Source organism: Bombus fervidus, chromosome 2, assembly GCF_041682495.2.
Source record: "Bombus fervidus isolate BK054 chromosome 2, iyBomFerv1, whole genome shotgun sequence".
NCBI lineage: Eukaryota > Metazoa > Arthropoda > Insecta > Hymenoptera > Apidae > Bombus > Bombus fervidus.
In genome coordinates, this window is record NC_091518.1 from 21,222,393 (window position 1) to 21,244,748 (window position 22,356).

At 35.5% G+C, this 22,356-nt stretch overlaps 1 protein-coding gene across 3 annotated transcripts in view; it reads right to left on the reverse strand.

The window, feature by feature from the left end:
- LOC139997821 (dipeptidase 1) overlaps positions 1 to 22,356 on the reverse strand; it is a 235,545-nt gene that overhangs the window by 28,057 nt on the left and 185,132 nt on the right. The window contains exon 1 of one of the 3 annotated variants that reach the window (XM_072021799.1): positions 2,988 to 3,259. The exons of 1 other annotated variant lie outside the window; for it this stretch is intronic. In XM_072021799.1, coding sequence (XP_071877900.1) covers positions 2,988 to 3,038 — 51 coding nt within the window. In that variant the 5' untranslated portion in view covers positions 3,039 to 3,259. Of the gene's footprint in view, positions 1 to 2,987; positions 3,260 to 22,356 lie in introns of those variants that run through there. One more of the 3 variants, XM_072021798.1, reaches the window with a different exon arrangement.

A 22,356-nucleotide genomic window follows, 5' to 3' on the forward strand; every position in this document is an offset into this window, starting at 1 on the left:
ACACATAATTTAAATTCCATTAGTTACGAAGAATTTACCCCCTCGACGTCTTTTCCAGTAGCGAGGTGAAATTACGTTTTGGGATCCTTCCAGGCAAACTTGGGCCATATGATTCTAATAATTTACTGGCGGATCATGGTTTTATGACTGCCATTAGGGACGGTTCTGTAGCTAATCGTACGAGCCATAAATACCAAGTTGAGAATAAGTTTTTTACTTAATTCCTCTGACGTTGGCAAATAAACTTTTCTCATTTTGGCTTGGACGATTTGTTACGAAGAACGTGAAAAAATGATGTATCAGAGATATAGTTTATTAAATTTCTTCAATTAAATTGATAACATTGAAATATTTGTCGTTTAAAGGTCTGTTAATACAAAATGAATTAAAACAAATAATTAAAGAAATTTTATAATTTAACAGACAAACTTAATTCGCAAATGAACGATTTAATAAATTTATAATAATTAATTTCTTGTCGAAAGAATTGTTCAAATACATATCTAATGCTTATCGATGAAAAACACAATCCGAAGAAACGAAACGAATAACGTTATCGCTGAAAACCCTAACAGTACGCACCAGATATCATCAAAAATACGCCTGAATACGCTTCTATAAACGTGTCCTAATTAATTTCACTTCTGCCCAATTACTGCCAAACTCCGTTCCGTTCCATTACCCGAGAATCAGCTTGATTAGAGCTTCATCGATCCTGAGATTCGGTTATCGAAGATCTTTCTCGGTCGTAACCTCAGCTAAATCCAGACTATGGTTCAATCAAGCGATTGACCAGCTAAATTCGCAGTTATGGCGGTCAAACCGAAAATGAAATCCCAGAGTGCACGCCGATATTCGCGAATGTCTATCCAACTCTTTCTGCTACCTTATCGAAACATGCGATAAATGTTTTAACAACGTGTATTTTTCTTTCCAATAATCATATATCGACGATAAGTCGTAGATTAAAATTTGCGATCGTGAAAGTTTCTCAATGTTAAGATTATTCGATGTATGTGGAATTAAAGAAATGCGTGGCTAAACTGTAAGGTATTGAAAGTATATATGTATTGTGAATATAAAATACAATTTGTAGAATACAATGTAAGCTGGTCCAGATCCACACGCTAGCAATGTTACCCTGAGACTAAAAGAACGCCGAAGTCAACGTCGCACGTGTACCGCTTAGGGTCTATCATCGACGCATTCCTTTGTCTATGCGCTATCGATGATCTCAGCGCTTGAGAAAACCGAAGACCAGATGTAGAGTTTTCTTAGAAGTGGCAATCACTTCAACGCTCAATTTGAATATGTTCGGAATTTTGAGTGGCCGTCCGTTTATGGCACGGACAGACTCATTCCCTTCTTTAGGAAATTTCGAATCGCATGTCCTCCCTGAGCTGGAAACCTAACGACTCCGAGGTTTGTAAAAAGCCCTGGAAAGGACCAGCCGGAAGGGCACGATGGAGTCACACGTTCAAGAAAGCCACCCGCTCACTAATCAGGTAGACGAAACATCCTGTCTACCACAGCTATCGAAATAATAACGAAAAAGTCGCCTCTGATACACACCTGACGATAACCCCTCCAAAGGGATAAAAACCTCGATATAAAAACCCTTCTAAATTAGCTCTCGACACATTATTCTGTTGTAACACTTTGAACCGTTACTCTGTTGGATTTATATAATAAATTCCATTATCGTATACGAAGTTCAATTTCTTCACCTTATTCGTGAAACCTCATCGGCCGACGTTCCAACTTAAACACGCAAAGTAAAGTTACATTATACAAGGCCATATTAAAACCTGTTTGGACCTATGGAATCCAACTATGGGGAACAGCGAGTAATTCCGACATAGAAATTCTCCATCGATTCCAATCGAAAACTCTAAGATCCTTAATAGATGCACCTTGGTACGTTACCAAGGAAACTATACATTGTGACCTTAAGATACCCACAATCAAAGAAGAAATATCCAAATTCAGCAATAGACACAGCACAAGAGTTGACAACCACCAAAATCCTCTAATTACTCAACTACTCGACGCGTCGGAATAGATCCGCAGGCTGGAAAGACATTACACCTTAGACCTAAGCACTAGATTCAAATAGAATCAAATATACTATAAACACTTATTAATCGTGTCGCAGTACCACGCCAGATAAATTTACTTAAAATTCTCTACGAGAATTGATTGTAAATTAAACGCAAATAAAAAAAAAAAAAAAATTCGTGAAACGTTCGAACTGCGACGCGAGGAGATTACCGGCGATCTATCGATTTCGTGATTTCTTGTGTCTCCGACGTGACAATGGACAGACGAAACCCAACGGCTGGTAAGGAGAATCAGCAACGTAGAAGGACGATTCATCATCAGACATCGTATCATAGGTGTGAAAGACTTCACTGCTAACAAGATCTTACCACCGCCGTGCATCACATCACACGTTACGTTTATACAAGTTCAGCACAGTGCTGGATTACTCTAACACTCGATGTATTAAACCTTCTCCACCTTGAGCGTTAGTTCGTTTAAGGTACGCGATATCGTTTGATCTGTCCGGTTGCTCTTTAGTCGATAATTCGCAACAGAATATTTCTTTTGTAGTAATCGATTTTTCGATGTCGAGAAGATGTCGAGGGCGTCGATTTGATGTTATTTAATGCCGAGTCTAAATTATGGCAGTTCAACGAACGAATCCGTACGTCACGTTCAAAGATATCTCGAGCGACAATAAAATTGCTTCGATCGTTACTTTCCATTTGAATACAGAGATTTTATAATAGCGGCCGGAAATGTACCTCGCCGATATAATCCAACTGGATGTAAAACGTAATCCAACTGAGGATGTCGTGCGCACTCTCAGCCAGGGATTCTCTAAAGAGAGAAAAGGAACGCGATATCCAAAGAGCTGAAGGTGAGCAATGGTAGCTGAAGAGGACCGGAGAAAGCTTTGATGTTTTCGTCCAGAAATAATTTACTGTTTCATCCTGTGAGTTGCAAATATTCCCAGGGACACGGTGAACTGTCATCGCGATGCTGCAGGAGCTGAATAGTTTATGATCCTCGTCAAAGGGGCACGAATTCCTTTTCGCGGAACGTCTGTTCAAGGTACGAGCTTTTCAAAGCACGTCAGAATGCACGATGGAGAAAAAGGGATCGCTTTATCTTTCCTTTCCAATTATTCTGCCCTCTGTCCGGTCCTCGATCGAACACAGGGAAATTCTGTTTTTTTTTTTCATGGAATTATTTAGAATCGAGAGAAACGCAGTTGTAACGATTATTATTGATTTCAGTTTAACGGCGATGGTTTAATTTTATCCCAATTGTTATCGACAATTGAGAGGAATAGAATCGTAATGATTATCAACGAGGATGATTAAATTATAACGATGTTTCGATATGATTAGTTTGTTAGTAGTTGTGTAATTTTATCATATTTGTTATTGAGAACCGAGAGGAATAAAATTATAACGATGATTATTATCTTTAGAGTATTCGCGTTTGTTTAATTTTATTTGTTACGGCGAAACGAGAGCAATACAATTGCGACGATTATTATCATCCGCGATTACCAATGATTATTTAATTATATTATATTCGCTATTCAGAATCAAGCGAAATAGAGTTGCAGCGACTATTATTAATTCCATCGTGTTAGTAATTCTGTAATTCTATTTCATTATTTTTTCGATAACGTAGATATTTTTAATTGACCAGGACATCCTGAAAGAAGAAGAATGGGATTCCGCCGAAAGTCAAGTAGTTGTAAGAGCTTCAGACTTGAAAAGTCGCGGCTCAAGTTCAGAAGCGAATCGTAATTAGTGTAAATCAAGTGTTAAGAAATAAATTCTCTCTTTTTATTTCTTTGTTTTTATCTTTTATTTTTCATCTTCGATTTTTCTTTTTTATTTTACGTGGCAAAGGTCGCGGACGCCTAACAAACGCCTAGATGGTGGGGATGATATTGAGGGGTGACAAAGAAGAAAAATGGGATTCCGCCGAAAGTCAAGTAGTTGTAAGAGCTTCAGACTTGAAAAGTCGCAGCTGAAGTTCAGAAGCGAATCGTAATTAGTGTAAATCAAGTGTTAAGAAATAAATTCTCTCTTTTTATTTCTTTGTTTTTATCTTTTATTTTTCATCTTCGATTTCTCTTTTTTATTTTACGTGACAAAGACGTGCGTGGCAAAGGTTGCGGACACCTAACAAACGCGTGGATAATGGGAATATTGAGGGATGACAAAGAAAAAGAATGGGATTCCGCCGAAAGTCAAGTTGTAAGAACTTCAGTCTTGAAAAGTCGCAGCTGAAGTTCAGAAGCGAATCGTAATTAGTGTAAACCAAGTGCTAAGAAATAAATTCTCTCTTTTTATTTCTTTGTTTTTATCTTTTATTTTTCATCTTCGATTTTTCTTTTTTATTTTACGTGGCAAAGGTCGCGGACGCTTAACAAACGCCTAGATGGTGGGGATGATATCGAGGGGTGACAAAGAAGAAAAATGGGATTCCGCCGAAAGTCAAGTAGTTGTAAGAGCTTCAGACTTGAAAAGTCGCAGCTGAAGTTCAGAAGCGAATCGTAATTAGTGTAAATCAAGTGTTAAGAAATAAATTCTCTCTTTTTATTTCTTTGTTTTTATCTTTTATTTTTCATGTTCGATTTTTCTTTTTTATTTTACGTGGCAAAGGTCACGGACGCTTAACAAACGCCTAGATGGCTGGGATGATATTGAGGGGTGACAAAGAAGAAAAATGGGATTCCGCCGAAAGTCAAGTAGTTGTAAGAGCTTCAGACTTGAAAAGTCGCAGCTGAAGTTCAGAAGCGAATCGTAATTAGTGTAAATCAAGTGTTAAGAAATAAATTCTCTCTTTTTATTTCTTTGTTTTTATCTTTTATTTTTCATCTTCGACTTCTCTTTTTTATTTTACGTGACAAAGACGTGCGTGGCAAAGGTTGCGGACACCTAACAAACGCGTGGATAGTGGGAATATTGAGGGATGACAAAGAAAAAGAATGGGATTCCGCCGAAAGTCAAGTTGTAAGAGCTTCAGTCTTGAAAAGTCGCGGCTGGAGTTCGGAAGTAAACTGTAATTAGTATAAACCAAGCGTTAAGAAATAAATTCTCTTTTTTTTTTATTATTATTTTTCATCTTCCATTTCCCTTTTTTTATTATCTTAAGTGACACTAGCGTTGTCGACACTAGTGTGGTCCACGCGAGAGAGAGCGTTGGGACCGTGGTGACGAGAGTTGTAAATTAACTATTTAATTGTCTTAATTACAGTACGTTAGTGCATTTAGTTCACGTCAAATAACCATCGTTTCCTGTTTAACCAACACCTGTTTACTCCATTTTAAATAAATTAATAAATAAAGATCCTACAATATATTTCGATAAAATAAGTATAAAAGGTTAAAAAAAATCTGTCCACTCGATTGGATCTAAAAATTTCAGGACACGTTCGAACATAATTGTGAATTAATTTACGATACGTGCTTGCACATTAAACGCGGGAGCAGAGTATATGGTTGATTTTCGCATCGTTGTTCGTCAAACAAGATCATGTCACCTCTGGCAATTCGTCAAAGAAATGACGAATTGCCTCTTGCCAACAGAATGATCGATCGAAGTAGTTTGATTAAAAAGGAAGATCACCTGTCCGAATTCGTTTACGTGGAGGACAAACTTCCATTTTTAATGCATCCCAAGTTGAGACCGCATGGAATCGACAAAGGAGAAATAGTAATTCGAACACCGAGAGGAAGGTCTCATAGTTACACACACGTAAACCTCCATTAACAGATTTTTCCAACAGTGCTCTCAGCTTTCTTCTCTCGATAGGATGAAGCTTCGCTACACCGAATTGTGGAGAACGTAAATCCAGGAAAAATTGCGTTGCATCGTAGAAAATACTGAAAACTGATATCTTATTGGTAGAAAGAAAATTTATTAAATAATATTTATTCCGAGGATTGTTATTTAAAAACTTTCGAATTAATAACGCGCGAGGGAAATTTTTTATCTCGCAATCTCACACTTTTTCACCATAAATTTCATTTAGAAAAACACAAGATTATAAGAATCACGTGCTCGAATTAACGATATAATAATTACTAAGGATAATGGCAAATTAATAAAATAAAACGAAGAAGATTAAAATATGAAATTATTGTACAATATTTATTCTTATAATTATTGTACAAATATGAAACGATATCTACAATGGCAATCTATCAGCAATTCCAAATATTTTATTCGATATTTCTTCAAATAATTATCTTTATACATATTCCTCATATTTTTAAAAATATCAAATTAATACGATATTAAAGTAAAAAATATCTCTTTTCTATATCTGAATCAATCTTCGAAGTCACTGGATTATTTAATTAATATAAATTATACGTACAATTATTCGTAGATCGTTCGAAGAATGGATACTGGATGAAGAAGAAGTGTTATATAGGTCGACTAGTGATAGCAATAGTAAACTGGTAACGATAAAATAGTAGAATATAAAAATAGTAAGGGTAAAATCCGAACAGAATACAGAGCGTTGAGTACACTAGTCGTTTTATACACTAGAGGGATTAACACGGTTAGATACCATACACGAAAGAAGGAGAAACACTGGAGTGCTGAACAACGTCGTTCAGTGGTATCTAGTATCTGACCAAACGGGAACTTGCGCTACTTACTCGCCAGACTGCGGTAACATTGTTGCGTCTGATATAACATACGCTTTTCTACTAGCTCCTAAGTTGCAAGCCTGAGAGAGCGATCCTCCGAATTTCCTGCGCTCTTATGGGAATATGGGTAAGATATAAAATTTCGAATTGTCTTCGCTGTTTGAGAAGACATTTTCTCTTCTATTCTCGACAGTGAATCTGTTAACATAGATCTTTATCCAATACCGAATCGCCTAAACTTAGATTGTGCTTTGTTTAATTCTTCAGTAGATGCAATTTTTTTATTGCAATGAGCATTATATATATATATATAATATTACAATATTTATTATAATATTATTTTATATAACTGAACAGTTAACAGAGATAGGGTTTGAAAGACCCTAAAAATCAAGAATATTAATAATATTATAATAAATATTGTAATAGTACTGTAATACTTATTATAATATTATTTTATATAACTGAACAGTTAACAGAGATAGGTTTTGAAAGACCCTAAAAATCAAGAATATTAATAATATTATAATAAATATTGTAATAGTACTGTAATACTTATTATAATATTATTTTATATAATTGAACAGTTAACAGAGATAGGTTCTAAAGGACCCTAAAAATCAAGAATATTAATAATATTATAATAAATATTGTAATAGTATTGTAATATTTATTACAATATTATTTTATATAACTGAACAGTTAACAGAGATAGGTTTTGAAAAACTCTAAAAATCAAGAATATTAATAATATTATAATAAATATTGTAATAGTATTGTAATACTTATTATAATATTATTTTATATAATTGAACAGTTAACAGAGATAGGTTTTGAAAAACTCTAAAAATCAAGAATATTAATAATATTATAATAAATATTGTAATATTTATTATAATATTATTTTATATAACTGAACAGTTAACAGAGATAGGTTTTAAAGGACCCTAAAAATCAAGAATATTAATAATATTATAATAAATATTGTAATAGTACTGTAATATTTATTATAATATTATTTTATATAACTGAACAGTTAATAGAGATAGGTTTTGAAAGACTCTAAAGATCAAGAATATTAATAATATTATAATAAATATTGTAATAATATTGTAATATTTATTATAATATTATTTTATATAACTGAACAGTTAACAGAGATAGGTTTTAAAGGACCCCAAAAATCAAGAATGTTAATCCTAAATGATCTAATTAATCCTAATAAATATATAAAATAATCTAATCGATTCTAATAAATATAAAATAAATATGAAATAATATTATAATAAATATTGTATTTTATATACCATATAATTTACCAATACCATGTATTTTACATAACAGAAGAGTTAACGGAAATAGTTTTTCAAGGATCCTAAAAATCAAGAATATTAATAACGCAGGAAGAAAATTCAAACATCGGCGATTTAAGGAGTGAAAAGGCAAAACTATTAAAAGTAAGTTTAACGTTATTAAAAGAAGCTTCTTAAATTTAATAAATTAAGAATTCAGATCTCGCGATTGTATCATTTTATTCTCGTTTTCTTCCAACATGCTGATAAAAGCAATTCTATCGCTTTCTCACGAATTAAATTTGTCTAACAGGAAATCACTCCGCCTTCTTTCGGCTCAGGCAGAACGAAGACCGATAGAAACGTCGAAAAACCGGTCGGCAAGCGTGCATAAAACATAAATAAAATTTAATCAAAGTCCCCAGGTGGTAACGCCGAATCCTCGAAAATGAATTCCATTCGGGACAAGATCCTCCTCTCGATCCGCCTTCTCCATTCCCGATTAACACCCCCTCGTAAAAATTCCAATATCGGCCAGCTTCTACGACGACTACATGTCGTCGAACGTCGAAAAATCTTTCACGATTTGGCATCGATACGGAATCGTCTCGCGATTTACATCCACCGGACGTTTTTATTAAAAGATCGTAAAAGACCTTCGTGCAGCTTTCTCCATTCGTTAATTTCGCCGATGTACAGGGTGTTCGTTTGAAAACCTCACATCCGATTATCTGGATAGTTTCGCGGTTTCGAGCGGAAAATTATTCGAAGGTTTTATTTATTAATCTTTTTTTTTTATACGTTTACTTTACAGATTTTTATTCCACGATTAAAAGGAAGAAACTTTTACGGAAAACATTTTTTATCAGGCTTCATTTTGATAGATATTTTTTGAAATAAAAAGTTAGTTCACTTTTTGTTACGTTCAAAGGAGAAGAAGCAAAATTACTTTTTCCTGAAACACGTAGTTTTCGTGGTAATTGGACGCGATCTTATCAAACGAACATTCTGCAGGTATGCCACCGTCTAAAAGTATTCAGATATCTTTTTTAATTTTGGTAAAATGTAACTTGATGACTAATTTCAGGGATAAAAAGGTCGAACGATTTTATTCCTTGACCGCGTGTTAAAGCATTCGTTCATATGGAGACTCCGCAGATCAAAAAATTCAAAGGTATAGCATTGAAAGAACGGAGATTCCAATATCCACGATTCACAGACTTTGATTACAATCTAAAGCAAAGAGACTTCGTAATTACAAGAGATCGAATAGTATTAAACGTGAATTATCAAAAATCAGAACTCGTAATATACGACGCGAGGAAATTCATTTTCCAAAGCTAACGCAGCAAGAAAATCTGTACACGTAATAATCTTACGAAATCGTCTTACTTGTTAATTCTTCGAAAAATTGCGTTCCTTGAATCATATTAAATTCGATCGTATCTATTATCATTAATAATCAACAGTAATTAATAGTGATTAATAATTTTCTACAGTTTGATTTTAATTTTAATTTTACGATTCTGCTTAAAACGATATTAACGGATACAGCGATTATTTGCTCAGTTCCTGTTTTCTTCGTCGCGTCCACGGGAAATACAAATTAACATACAAATACGCAGTCTACTGTTTGGAAGTTCGCGTTGGAATACAACGATATTACACGCATAGGCACAAATACTCTTACACAGACACCTACACAGGCATTTGAACAGGACACTTACACAGGTCATACTCGTTACTGTATAGAGAGTGGGGTTCAAAGTATTTAAGGGATCATGGGTCACTACCTACGTCTAGTCTGAGAGTAACTGGCTAACTGTCAATAATCTGCATACGTTGTTAATTATATCACTCGCTTATATACATCTGGTTCTGTAGTTTTGTTCAATAAACATCACCGAATATCATTTCAACATAAACATCGTGTCTTCCACAGATTATTAATCTTAACTTTAAGATTAAATTCTAACAGTTTGCTACGCGAATGAAACGAGAAGGCGCACGAAATCAAAGGAACCAGAAGAAAATTCCATCTCTATCGTTGATGGACATTGAGGATTGGCCAGCATCCAAATATCGAGCGTAATAAAAGGTGGTATTAAGCGAATATGCTCGAAGAAAGTCAGGGACGTTTCTGCGAACAAAGAACGATCTCGATCGATCTACGTTCGTATCGATGACCGGCATCGAGACGAGATTCCGTGAAACCACAATGAGGTAGTTACAACGGTCCGAAAAGTCAGCCAACGATTTCCCTTTTCTTTTTCTCCGCTCCTCTATTCTTCGCTATTTATTTCTCCTCTGTTTCTTCTCCTTCTTCGATACTGTATTTCGATCGTTTCCCTCGAATCGCTTATATATCGTTACCTCGAACGTACAAGCCGAAATTTAATGCGTTCTACGAATTTATCACTTTGCTGGCCGAGACAGCTACTTCGAGACTGCACAACGGGAGACAAGCACACGCCGGAGAAATATATTTCTGAAGCCACAGAGGCGAGGTATTTTTGTTTTAACCCGTTTCCTTCGCCAGCGTGGCGGGCTTTTATGCTTTATGCGTGGCCTGTACGCGGCAGCGGTGTCGCGTACCTTTGGAATTTTGATAAGTCGTGGATTTTGGAATGGATGCTTCCTGCTTATATCGCTTTTGCGCGTGATGCAAAGGTTTGTTGCTCGAACGAAGAGGAATCTCGGTGTTGCGATTCCAAATCGAAGGAATTGCGAGAGACGTCTTAACGGTGTTTGTTTTCCTCTAACCATTAATTAGGAAACTCGATAGTTTGCCCGAGATTCCTCTATTTCGTAAGGGTAATGTCAAACTAGTTCTTTAGTTTGCGTGTCCGACTAGAATGTAAAAATATGAAACGCAAAATAACGCAGTCGTACGAAGTATTTGTCAGGAAGAAGGTGAAATTATTGTTGCGTTCGGTTGATTATAAGAATTATAAAAATTTAACGTGATAATAGGAAGTATTTGTTAGGAAGAATATCAAATTAGTAGTTTGTTGGATTATAAGAATTATAAAAATGTAACGTGATAATAGGAAGTATTTGTTAGGAAAAATATCAAATTAGTAGTCTGTTTGATTATAAGAATTATAAAAATGTAACGTGATAACAGGAAGTACTTGTTAGGAAAAATATCAAATTAGTTGTTTGTTTGATTATAAGAATTATAAAAATGTAAAGTAATAATAGAAAGTATTTGTTAGGAAAAATAACAAATTAGTAGTTTGTTTGATTATAAGAATTATAAAAATGTAAAGTAATAATAGAAAGTATTTGTCAGGAAAAATATCAAATTAATAGTTTGTTTGATTATAAGAATTATAAAAATGTAAAGTAATAATAGGAAATATTTGTTAGGAAGAATATCAAATTAGTAGTTTGTTTGATTATAAGAATTATAAAAATGTAACGTAGTAATAGGAAGTATTTGTTAGGAGGAATATCAAATTAGTTGTTGTATTTGTTTCATTATCAAAATTATAAAAATGTAATGTGATAATAGGAAGTATTTGTTAGGAGGCATTTCAAATTAGTAGTTTTGTTTTGATTATAAAAATTGTAAAAATGTAACGTGATAATAGGAAGTATTTGTTAGGAAAAATAACAAATTAGTAGTTTGTTTGATTATAAGAATTATAAAAATGTAACGTAGTAATAGGAAGTATTTGTTAGGAAGAATATCAAATTAGTTGTGTTTGTTTGATTATCAAAATTATAAAAATGTAACGTGATAATGGAAAGTATTTGTTAGGAAGAATATCGAATTAGCTCATAAATTCCTGCGTCTGTTTGATTATACCAGCTTGTATTGCAAGATAAAAATATGAAGTATGACGTAACGTAATAACATGAAACACCTGTTAGGAAGAATATCAAATTAGGAGCTGTGTTTGTTTGATTATAACGTGAAAATACGAAGCGTAACGTAATGTAATAATACGAAATATTTGTTAGGAGGAATATCAAATTAGTTTATAAATTTCTGCGTCTGTTTGATTATATCGGCCTGTATTGTAAGATAAATATATGATGTATGTCGTAACGTAATAACACGAAACACCTGTCAGGAAGAATGTCAAATTAGTTCATAAATTTCTGCGTCTGTTTAATTACAAGCTAAAAATATGAAGTATGGCATAACGTAACAATATGAAACATCCGTTAGGAAGAATATCAAATTAATTCATAAATTTCAGTGTCCTAGAAATATTTGTTAGAAAGATCATCAGATTGTTTTACGAGTTTCTGCATTAGTTTAGTTATAACAAAAACCAAAGGTATGAAGCTTGTGTTATTGTTTAAAAAATTTGGAATTATTATTTACGATTCTTTGTCATCTTCATGATAACATTTTAATATAAATAATCATTGCAAATGGGCTTGTAACAACACGTTTTAAAGCTTTCCACAAAGAGTAGCTTTTACACGTGTGATACATCAAATTTGTATAAATTCGTTGTACGAAACCACACAATAGCCAATGGCGTGTATATTTTTCTATATTTCTGTACACGTGAAAAATTCCTTATTTGAATGTAACGTTTCTGGAATAAAAGGAGTATCGCTCTCAACTAAACACGTATAATAGCATATTGTAGCCTCCATTTTATTCCAGCAAAATTTTCTATATTTTATTCATTAAGCACGCGTATCCGCCGCCCAATAGCATATTTTAATCTTCGTTTTATTCTAACGAAGCTTTCTATGTAATTATTCGTTAAATGCATATATCCGCCGCGCGTATAATGCCATATTTTAATACTTGTTTTATTTTAGTAAAATCTGTTTATTGCACATTGCGTACACGTATCCAGTGCGCGATAGTACATCTTAATTTTCATTCTATTTCAGCAACATTCTCTGCGCAAAATATTCATCAAGTACGTACTAACATGGTCCATTAAAAAATATATATATTTGTTGCTATATGTATGCTATTATAGCATAGCAACATTTTCTGCGGCGTTCAGATGGCAAACTCTCGGCAGGAAAAGTTGGCGCTAAAAAAAAAAAAAAGAAAGCTGAAACGCGAACAGAAATTATCGAAAGCACGCCAAATAACTTAGCGAACGATGCTCTATTATCGAAATTTCCTCGGTTCCATCGAAACGAATTCGCTTTCGTAAATTCGACGCAAGCTTTGCGAACTGGCGGAAAGGCAATACGTTTTCACTTTGACGCGGTTTTATCGATAGCTCGACAGAAAGCTGCAGGGAAACTCGTAAACTTGGCGATGTCGGTTATCGGGTTTAAACAACGTTTATCTCGTTTAATCGACGTTTTAACGGCCGGCCGGCCAGGCATCGAATTATCGCGTGGAAATTGCGACTCTTCCGAACGAAAATAACGCCCGAAGCCTCGGCTTTATTAGCCTCGCGATTTCCTCCGACTCGAAATCCAAGAACGCAGACCCGTTTATTTCGTTCAGAGGCAAACGTACAGGTCACCGGTCACGTTTATAGAGCGTTTCGATCCGACCGTTCTACGAGCCACGAGTATTGTTCGTTTCATAATTGACGAAGCAATTTTGCGGATCGAGGCAAAGCCTCGATTGTACGAAAAGCCTCGACCGTGAAACGAGGGCAAAACAAACGAAACGAGCTCCCCCATCGAGATCTATGGGGCTATGGTTTTGTCGCCAAATGCTTTTCCAAGCGAAACTTTGCTTCGAAAGTTGTGATTAGGACCGTGACATCTAATTTTATGCGAATTTAAGATTATTATCTTTTCGTGATTGATTCATCGACCTGATAGTAGTGTAAATTTTAAATTGCTGTTTTTGCATTTAATTTGTCTGCCAGTGTATAGCGTAGACTGTAATCTGTCGTTCGATGGTTCGGCAAAAGTCAATAGGATTTGTCAGTAGCTGCAAACTCTTGATGATTTCTGGAATATTTTTGAAATTATTCGACCGAATTAATATCGAGTTTGAAATTATTTTTCCGCGTGTAATTCGTTTATCTATATATAACGTAAGCTTTAATTAATTTGTCTGTGGTTCGATGTAACAGTTAATCGAATTCGTTGTCTCTTTAAAGAATTTTCGACGATGTTTTCGAGTTACGAGCTTGTGATAGATTTCTAATTTGGATTCTCAATTACTTTTTGCGATTAATCCACTTTTTCAATGTATGGAATAAATATTAATGTAATTTGTCTCGTACGTAATATAAGGTATAATCTGATTTTTTGTATTTCGATGTACAAATTAATTAAATCTGTTGGCGATCATTGGCTTTTCAGAAACTTTAATCGGTTTGCGTTACCGGTATCCAATTTTGTAATAGATTATTTCCCTGCAGTCGGTGTGAATTTTAATTTATTTCCCTATGCGCAGCACCAATTTTAATCTATTTTTTTTTGATTTATTGTAAAAATTGCCACTTCCATCACTTTCCCGACTGTGCTTTCCTCGAAATCGGTTCAACCGATTGTTTGCTTCAAAAACAACGAACGCAAACAAGATTCTCTTATCCAGAGATCAAGTAGCATTTATTGTGGCAAGAATATTCTTTTAAGATCACCAAATATCTGACCTATAAGAAATCTTTAATGAAAACATTCTCGGAAGCTATTATAATAAAATCAATTACCTTCGATTGCCTTCCAAAATTAATTACCTCCGATACGAAAGAGGAGAATCAAATTTAATATAATCGCAGTATCTTTGAAACAGGAACGAAGTGTAATTAAGTTCAATTAATACGTGCATATTGCACAGATAATAACCATAGAACGCTCAAGGTAGGGCGGTACGCTTGGTCGAGCGTAGAATAGCTTTTTCCTTCTTATAATACCTGTTCCATTCCATTTCGTTTCATTTCATTTCTCCAAGGTCACCGATCAACGACCCAGAAGAATTATTCTACGATCTTTTTAACAGCGTTCCACTCGAGAAGAAAGTGAAACAGTCGTTTGCGCGTAGACGCGTAATCTTTGCCTATTTCTGCACGTTTCACCGACAGTAACGAGCATCGTAACAGAGAAAGCGGAACAGCGAAGACAGAATACGAGAAACTTAAGCGCTTTGTTACGAAATAGCCTCGTAACGTTCGAAATTGCACGATTGCTACGGCTGGCGACCGTAAAAAAATCTTTAAAGGGCGATCTTATTTTTAACCGACTTTTTTCCCTTCTTATTTTACCAGCATTTGTTCCGTCGAACTTCACAAGTAAAAGCGTAATTTACCGCGTGGCTCTCTGCGTCCGTTTCGAAAGTCGGTCCGCTTCGAAGGGAAAAAGTACAACGGATTCGAGGCAAGTTTTCAAAATCGTAAACCATCACACTGTTTCTATTACCGAGGAATTTACATTCGTATCATTCGAAGTATCTGAGTATTCGCCGTATAGAAAGCTTTTATATGCGCGCGTTAAGTAAAACGTTTTGAAATTTCGTTAGCACTGTAATTTAGCAAATGTTCATCTGGACAGATTGTAAAGTACAAATTAAATGATAAAAAGAAAAAAAAATTAGCACTGTTAGGAGTCACGGCTGGCGTGATCACGCATATCGATCTGTGAAATTAATCCAAAAACGCGTATAGAAATCATAGTTATTAATACAGAAATGTATCGTTCCTCTGGTTTTATCAATCGATTGATAACTTTATTTGTACAATACAATAGGTTTTTGTGATTTAAAAAATATATTGTATTTTTTCTAAAAACCCAGAGAACACTGTTTTGTAAAAACTGACAATGGGTCGAATTACATCACTATGATTTTCAGTTGGCCGATCGGCAAAGAAAACAACCAGACCTTAACTGAGTGAAACGTTCAATTCTAAAAAGATTGGTCAATATTTAACGAAAAATTCGTCGAGACAATCACGATCGTATAAAATTGACATGTCAATAACAATAATAATACGTTTATCGATAATATCGATGTTGAGGTTATTAGATGTGTGAACAAAGGAACGCGTGGATAAATTGCAAAGTAGAAAATATATTTTAATATAGAAGTGTACATTCAAGTAGGAATATAATTTGAGCTGGTCCAGATCCGCACGCTAGTGTCACACGCTCAAGAAGGCCACTCGCTCACTAATCAGGTAGAAGAAGCATCCTGCATACTACAGCTATCGAAACAATAACGAAAAAGCCGCCTCTGATACACATCCGACGATAACCCCTTCAAAGGGATAAAAACCTCGATATAAAAACCCTTTTAAATTAGCTCTCGACACATTATTCTGTTGTAACACTTTGAACCGTCACTCTGTTGGATTTACATAATAAATTCCATTATCGTATACGAAGTTCAATTTCTTCACCTTATTCGTGAAACCTCATCGGCTGACGTTCCAACTTAAACACGCAAAGTAAAATTACATTATACAAGGGCATATTAAAACCTGTTTGGACCTATGGAATTCAACTATGGGGTACAGCGAGTAATTCCAACATAGAAATTCTCCATCGATTCCAATCGAAAACCTTAAGATCCCTAATAGATGCACCTTGGTACGTCACCAACGAGACGATACATCACGACATCAAGACACCCACAGTCAAAGAAGAATTATCCAAATTCAGTAATAGACACAGCACAAGAGTTAACAACCACCAAAACCCTCTAATTACTGAACTACTCGATGCATCGGAACAGATTCGCAGGCTAAAAAGACATTACACCTTAGACCTAAGCACTAGATTCAAGTAGAATCAAACATACTATAAACACTTATTAATCGTGTCGCAGTACCACGCCAGATAAATTTACATAAAATTCTCTACGAGAATTGATTGTAAATTAAACGCAAATAAAAAAAAAAAAAATTTGTGAAACGTTCCAACTGCGACGCGAGGAGATTACCCGCGATCTATCGATTTCGTGATTTCTTGTATCCCCGACGTGACACTAGCAATGTTACCCTATGACTGAAAGCCCTAAAAAGCCATCGTCGCCTGTCTAACTGTTTATGGTCTGCCTTCGTCCCAGTCTTATACGCTGTCGATGGCTTCAGTGTTTGAGAAACCTAAGATGTAGAGTTTTCTTAGAAGTGGTGACCACTTCAACAATCGATAATACGAATAATATCAATAACAATAATATGTTTTTTATAATAGCATGCTACTCTGCATTCTTTACAGACTTGAATCTTTTCCAGCAATATTTTCGAATTACCAAATCACGTGCCGAGCTGCTCGATAAAGTGGATGCAAGTAAGTGGAAATCTAAGAGTAAATGCCTGCGCATAAGGGAAACGAATTGGAAATTTCTCCGATCGCAATTCGCGTTACGTGACCGTCTACACAGTATTTCATGGAAATTTCTCCAGAGACCCGGATGCGCAGCCAGGACGAAGACGCCAGGTCCAAAGATGATTGTACGTGTGTCCCCGAAACATCACGATCCGTCTTGCCCGGTGGACAAATTTTCTACGATGAGGTACGTAGATGCCGGAGGGACCATCTCTGAGAACGTCGACAACGTGTTTCGTGTTAGGATTTGCAAAAGTAGAAGTCGGAGCACCGGTTGAAACACCAGAATAGAAAGAATGAATTTCTTATGAATATTTACAACAGCGTGTGGAGATTTTTAATCTCGTCCGTAATCTCCGGCTCCTAACGAAGAATTCTTATGAACGTGTACATCTAAAGAAAATGAAATTTTACAGGTTTTTAATTAGCGACTAAGCGCTTTCGTAAGTGACTTTGTCTTTTGAGAGAATATTTTTGCCCACTCATCGGCCATCGAGCGTACTTTTGATGCGATTGAACGTTCTTAGAGAAAGTTTGAAGGGATCAGATAGAATTAGAATCTTCTTCTCCTGCAACTTTTAGTTTTACTATATGGTACGCGTGTTCTTGCACGGTGTTCTTTTTTCTATCATAAATGATCATATTATTTTTAATGTATCTTCTTTAAACAACTTTGCTGAATTTTCTTCCACTTTGTTACGAGCAATCACATACAACTTCCTGTTAAATATTCCTTTTTACCGATGTGTGATATAATGATGATAATCTAAAAGATGAAGAATACAAAGAGTGAAATTCCGATTATCGGAATTATTATCGTATAAAAAATATCATACAGATATCAATATCAATCATACATTTCATTGACTTCACCAACTGTGAAACCAAAATCTGCGAAAATGACGCGGGTAATGGACGAATATCGAATACGATCGGACGAAATAAAATTCAGTATCACATCGTCTTGAAACGTCACAGTGCCATACGCAGTGGACAAAGATCGAAATAATCATTATTGTTGTCGTCATGTAATTCATTGTGCTGTAATATCATTAGTCTGTATTGAAGTGGTCACCGCTTCTAAGAAAACTCTACATCTGGTCTTTTTAGTTTTCTCAAGCACTGAAGCCATCGACAGTATAAAACAATATATAAACAGTACTATAAACGGTAAACAGGCGGCGATGGCTTCAGGGCTTTCAGTCATAGGGTAACACTGCTAGCGTGCGGATCGGGATCAGCTCAAATTATATTCCTACTTGAATTTACATTTTTATATTAAAATATATTTTCTACTTTGCAATTTATCCACGCGTTCCTTTGTTTGTACATCTAATAACCTCAACAGTCTGTAAGTAGGCAATATAAATGTAAATAATAATTCCTTAAAAAATCGACGAGGAATTAACAAAAGTTGTTCGCACATCAAAATCTAACCATTCGAGAATTAGTTCACTTATTCGTTCCTGTTTGTCGATTCTTGCGAAATAGAGTTTGTTACGCTTCGAATGCGGAGAATTTGAGCGAGGACACGTACCATTTTAACTTTTAATAGTAAGTTTATTTCTTTTCTTTAGAGAGCAATTTAAAGGGACGGTTCGAATCAGCCTGTGATTTCGATTGTTTCGTGTCAAGAAGCTTCTTCTGCAAACTGCTACACTGCATGTACTTTTCTCTTCCTCTTCTCTCACCTTTTATCTTATACCAATGGTCAAAGAAGAAATCGGCAGATACGCAGAAAAATACAAGGAAAGAACGACGACACATCCAAACCAGCTGGCTGCTGAAGCGAGTAAAACTCTGATAGAAAGAAGACTAAAAAGAAAACACTCCACTTACCTCACCAAAGGAATAAAATAGTCAAACTCGAAGATAGTATCCTGCTGGGGGTAGCCATCCACATGTTATTTAGCAATTAAGTTAGAGAAATTTATCAAACGTCCAGCTGGACAACTTGTAAAGTACAAATTAAATAATATTAAAAAATCCTTTTATCTCATCTCTTCAACGAAATCAATTCGTAATTGCGACTCCGTTGAAAAATGGATTGTTTATCACACTTATATTCCGAGAAAATGTTAGAAGTTACATGAGAACGCTGTTCTTTGCTAAATGTCAGCGCGATGTCTGACGAAACGCAAGGAAGGACAAATGATTTCTTACGAAAAATGATTGTTACGACCGTTCGCGGAGAGACGCGGTCGCGAAGAAAACGCGTCAGCGACAGGCGTAAATTCTCACTACGATTCGTATAATCGACGCCGCGAATTAGTCGTTCCCCTGTTTCGGTTAAGATAACAGAGGTAGTTCAATGAATTCAACACTTAACGTTAACAGGTTAATATAGCTTGTGTATTTAACAATAAATTATATAATAATAAAAATGTCACAAATTATTTAGCGATGAATACAGTTAATGTGTTGCAGAAATTCGACTCGACTTTGCGATATATCTCGATATATTCGTTAGACTTAGCGACTTTATTCGTCAGACCTCTGGATGTACGCAGTTAGAATCTTCGAAAGAGACTGATTGCCCTTCGATCATTTCTTTGTCTTCTCGGGGAGACGACCCTCACCACGCTCGGATCACGCCACCCCGTTCGCGCCTATGATCGCGTATGCCACCTTCTTTGTGTGGATGAAACGACGGACCGAAATCGACGTTTCTAGAGCTCGACGCTTGATGACAAATATGCGCTTGCCGCCACATTGTATATTTTTCGTTGGGCAGATAAGACGGTCTGTCTGCGACGCTGTAGGACCGCGAGCGACGGTTAGTTATTACTACGGCCTATACTAAGCCTCGTGGCGTAACAATGATACTTACGAAAAATTGGAGAGATTGTTCCTCCAACCATCGACGTTATCTACTTAAACGTCACCGTGCGGAGTTGCACAAAGAAATTAAGCGTCTTTCGATCTTTGTCCCCAATTCTCGTTCAAATGCCGCGACGAGATGAAATAACAAATCGTGATACGCGGTGGATCAATGGACTCGCCGCGAGATCATCGAAAAATGCAGGTCTCAAGCTTCGATTTCAACGAACAACGTAGCGATTTCTGTCGTATCATCGCGTCCGTACTTTTCAAATTCTGATCCAAACGAAATTTCCATGTTCTGACGATGAACAAAGAATATTCACAAAACGGCAAGGGGAAAAAAATTCATGGATTTCGACGATATTCTTTCGTTCGTGTTCTCTTTTGTTAGAAGGTCTCGTTGAGAATTCAATCCGACCTTCAGTCCGAGATAGATTTCAACGTTGTGCCATTATGAATTTGTCGGCCATTGTCATGAAATACCAGGCATTCGTTCGTTTATTGCTCGACCGAAAATATCCCTATTTCCATATTCGATCCGCCCTTGAATTTATTTTTCTTCCGCTATTTTTTCGCTGTTCTCGTTTCAACCATTTTGTGTTTTTCGAATATTTCTTTTTCGAGGTTTCCGCGATATCATCGTATCGACGTTGCGATTTCAGGAGATTTAAAATAATTGTACGCTATCGTGTGTGTTTTGTTAGGAAAAATTATATGTTACTGCCAAAAAAAAGACAATCTTTTTGTTACTTCTTTGTTAACACAGGATGTGAAAAATATCGAACGTATATTTTGATATGAAATTGGATTTTCATAAAATACGCAAACATTGTTCGTCGGATGAGAATACCGTGTTATTTGGAAAACGTGAAATACTCAAACTTCGCGATTATAAGTACGATTATTTTTATTTATAAATGTCAAACTTTCGCGCGTCTATCGTGTTTTATGAACGATTTCGATTTTCCTCTCATTTGTAATTTCTACGTTGAACAGCAAATATTGAAAGAGTAAATATGAAAACTTCTACGATTGTTTACACAGTGATATTCGCTTCAAATAATTTAACCATTCCATTCAGCGCGTTTAATCCTTTAAGTGCTTCGAGTGCATAATCTTCAACGCTTTTATGATCGCACGTGATACATCGTGGAATGGTTTAAAATTAATTTCACCTGAAATATTATTTCCTGTCTTATTTTATTAAGCTATTTTAAATAATATTTCATACAATTTTATCGTCAACAACATGTTTTTTGACCAATTTATTTTTTAACCAAAGAATATCAATCTTGGACTCTGTTAATCAATCGTAGACTATTCTAACAACCATATAATCTTTTTCGAATATTAAACGTACACCTCTAGAAGCTACTTTGATACATTTTAACAAATATAAACTCACTAAAAAGTTATTTAAATGTCTCTCTATTTATTATTTCGTATCTAAAATTATGTAACTTTGTCACTTGCAAATAATCGATCCAATGTCACGTCGGAGACACAAAAGATCGCAAAATTAACGGATCGCCGGTGATGTCCTCGCGCCGCGGCACCAACGAAATGATTCTTTCACGAATAGGGTGAAGGGAAATAGAACTTGATATGCAAAAATGAGATTTATTGCAGAAATCCAACAGAGTGACGGTTACAACAGCGTGATTTGGAATGTTACAACAGATAGCTTCGAGATGCTACGACAGACTGTTTTAGCGCTGGTTTGGGAAGGTCCCTCTATGGAGGATCTAGTCCCTTTGGAGGGGGTCTCTTTAGTTAATTGTTTCAACAGATGCGGCATGTTCGGTCTATCTGGTTACTGAGCAGTTTTCTTGAGTGTGTGACACTAACGTACGACAGAAAATTTCTCCTCCTCTAACACGACTTCCAACAACCGAATATCGAACAGAATTTAAAACATATCCCACTTACTAAATTCAAGTTTTAAACTTCTTAGAGCAATTTTGAACTATTACCAAATACACCGCATACGTCTAGATCAAATACGATACAACCGTTTTATTTTCTTGTTTCGACAAATCCAATTAAATTCTTTCTATTCGTTTAATTAAAATAGCCAAAACTATTCGATCAAAGTTCGATGCAAATATCGAAAAAGCTCGATTTCTCTGCCCTAACAGGGAAGAAAAAAAAACGTTGGTAAGCGTTCATTTTTCACGCTATTCCCGCCAAGTGATCCTGTTGAAACAAACAGAAGGGAGGCAAACAGAACTGGCTGGTGTGCGATCCGAAAAAAGTATCGATGGCATTGGGTCTCGTTTCGCGAGATAGCATCGCGAGGAACAACGCTGCCAACGAATAGAAGAAAA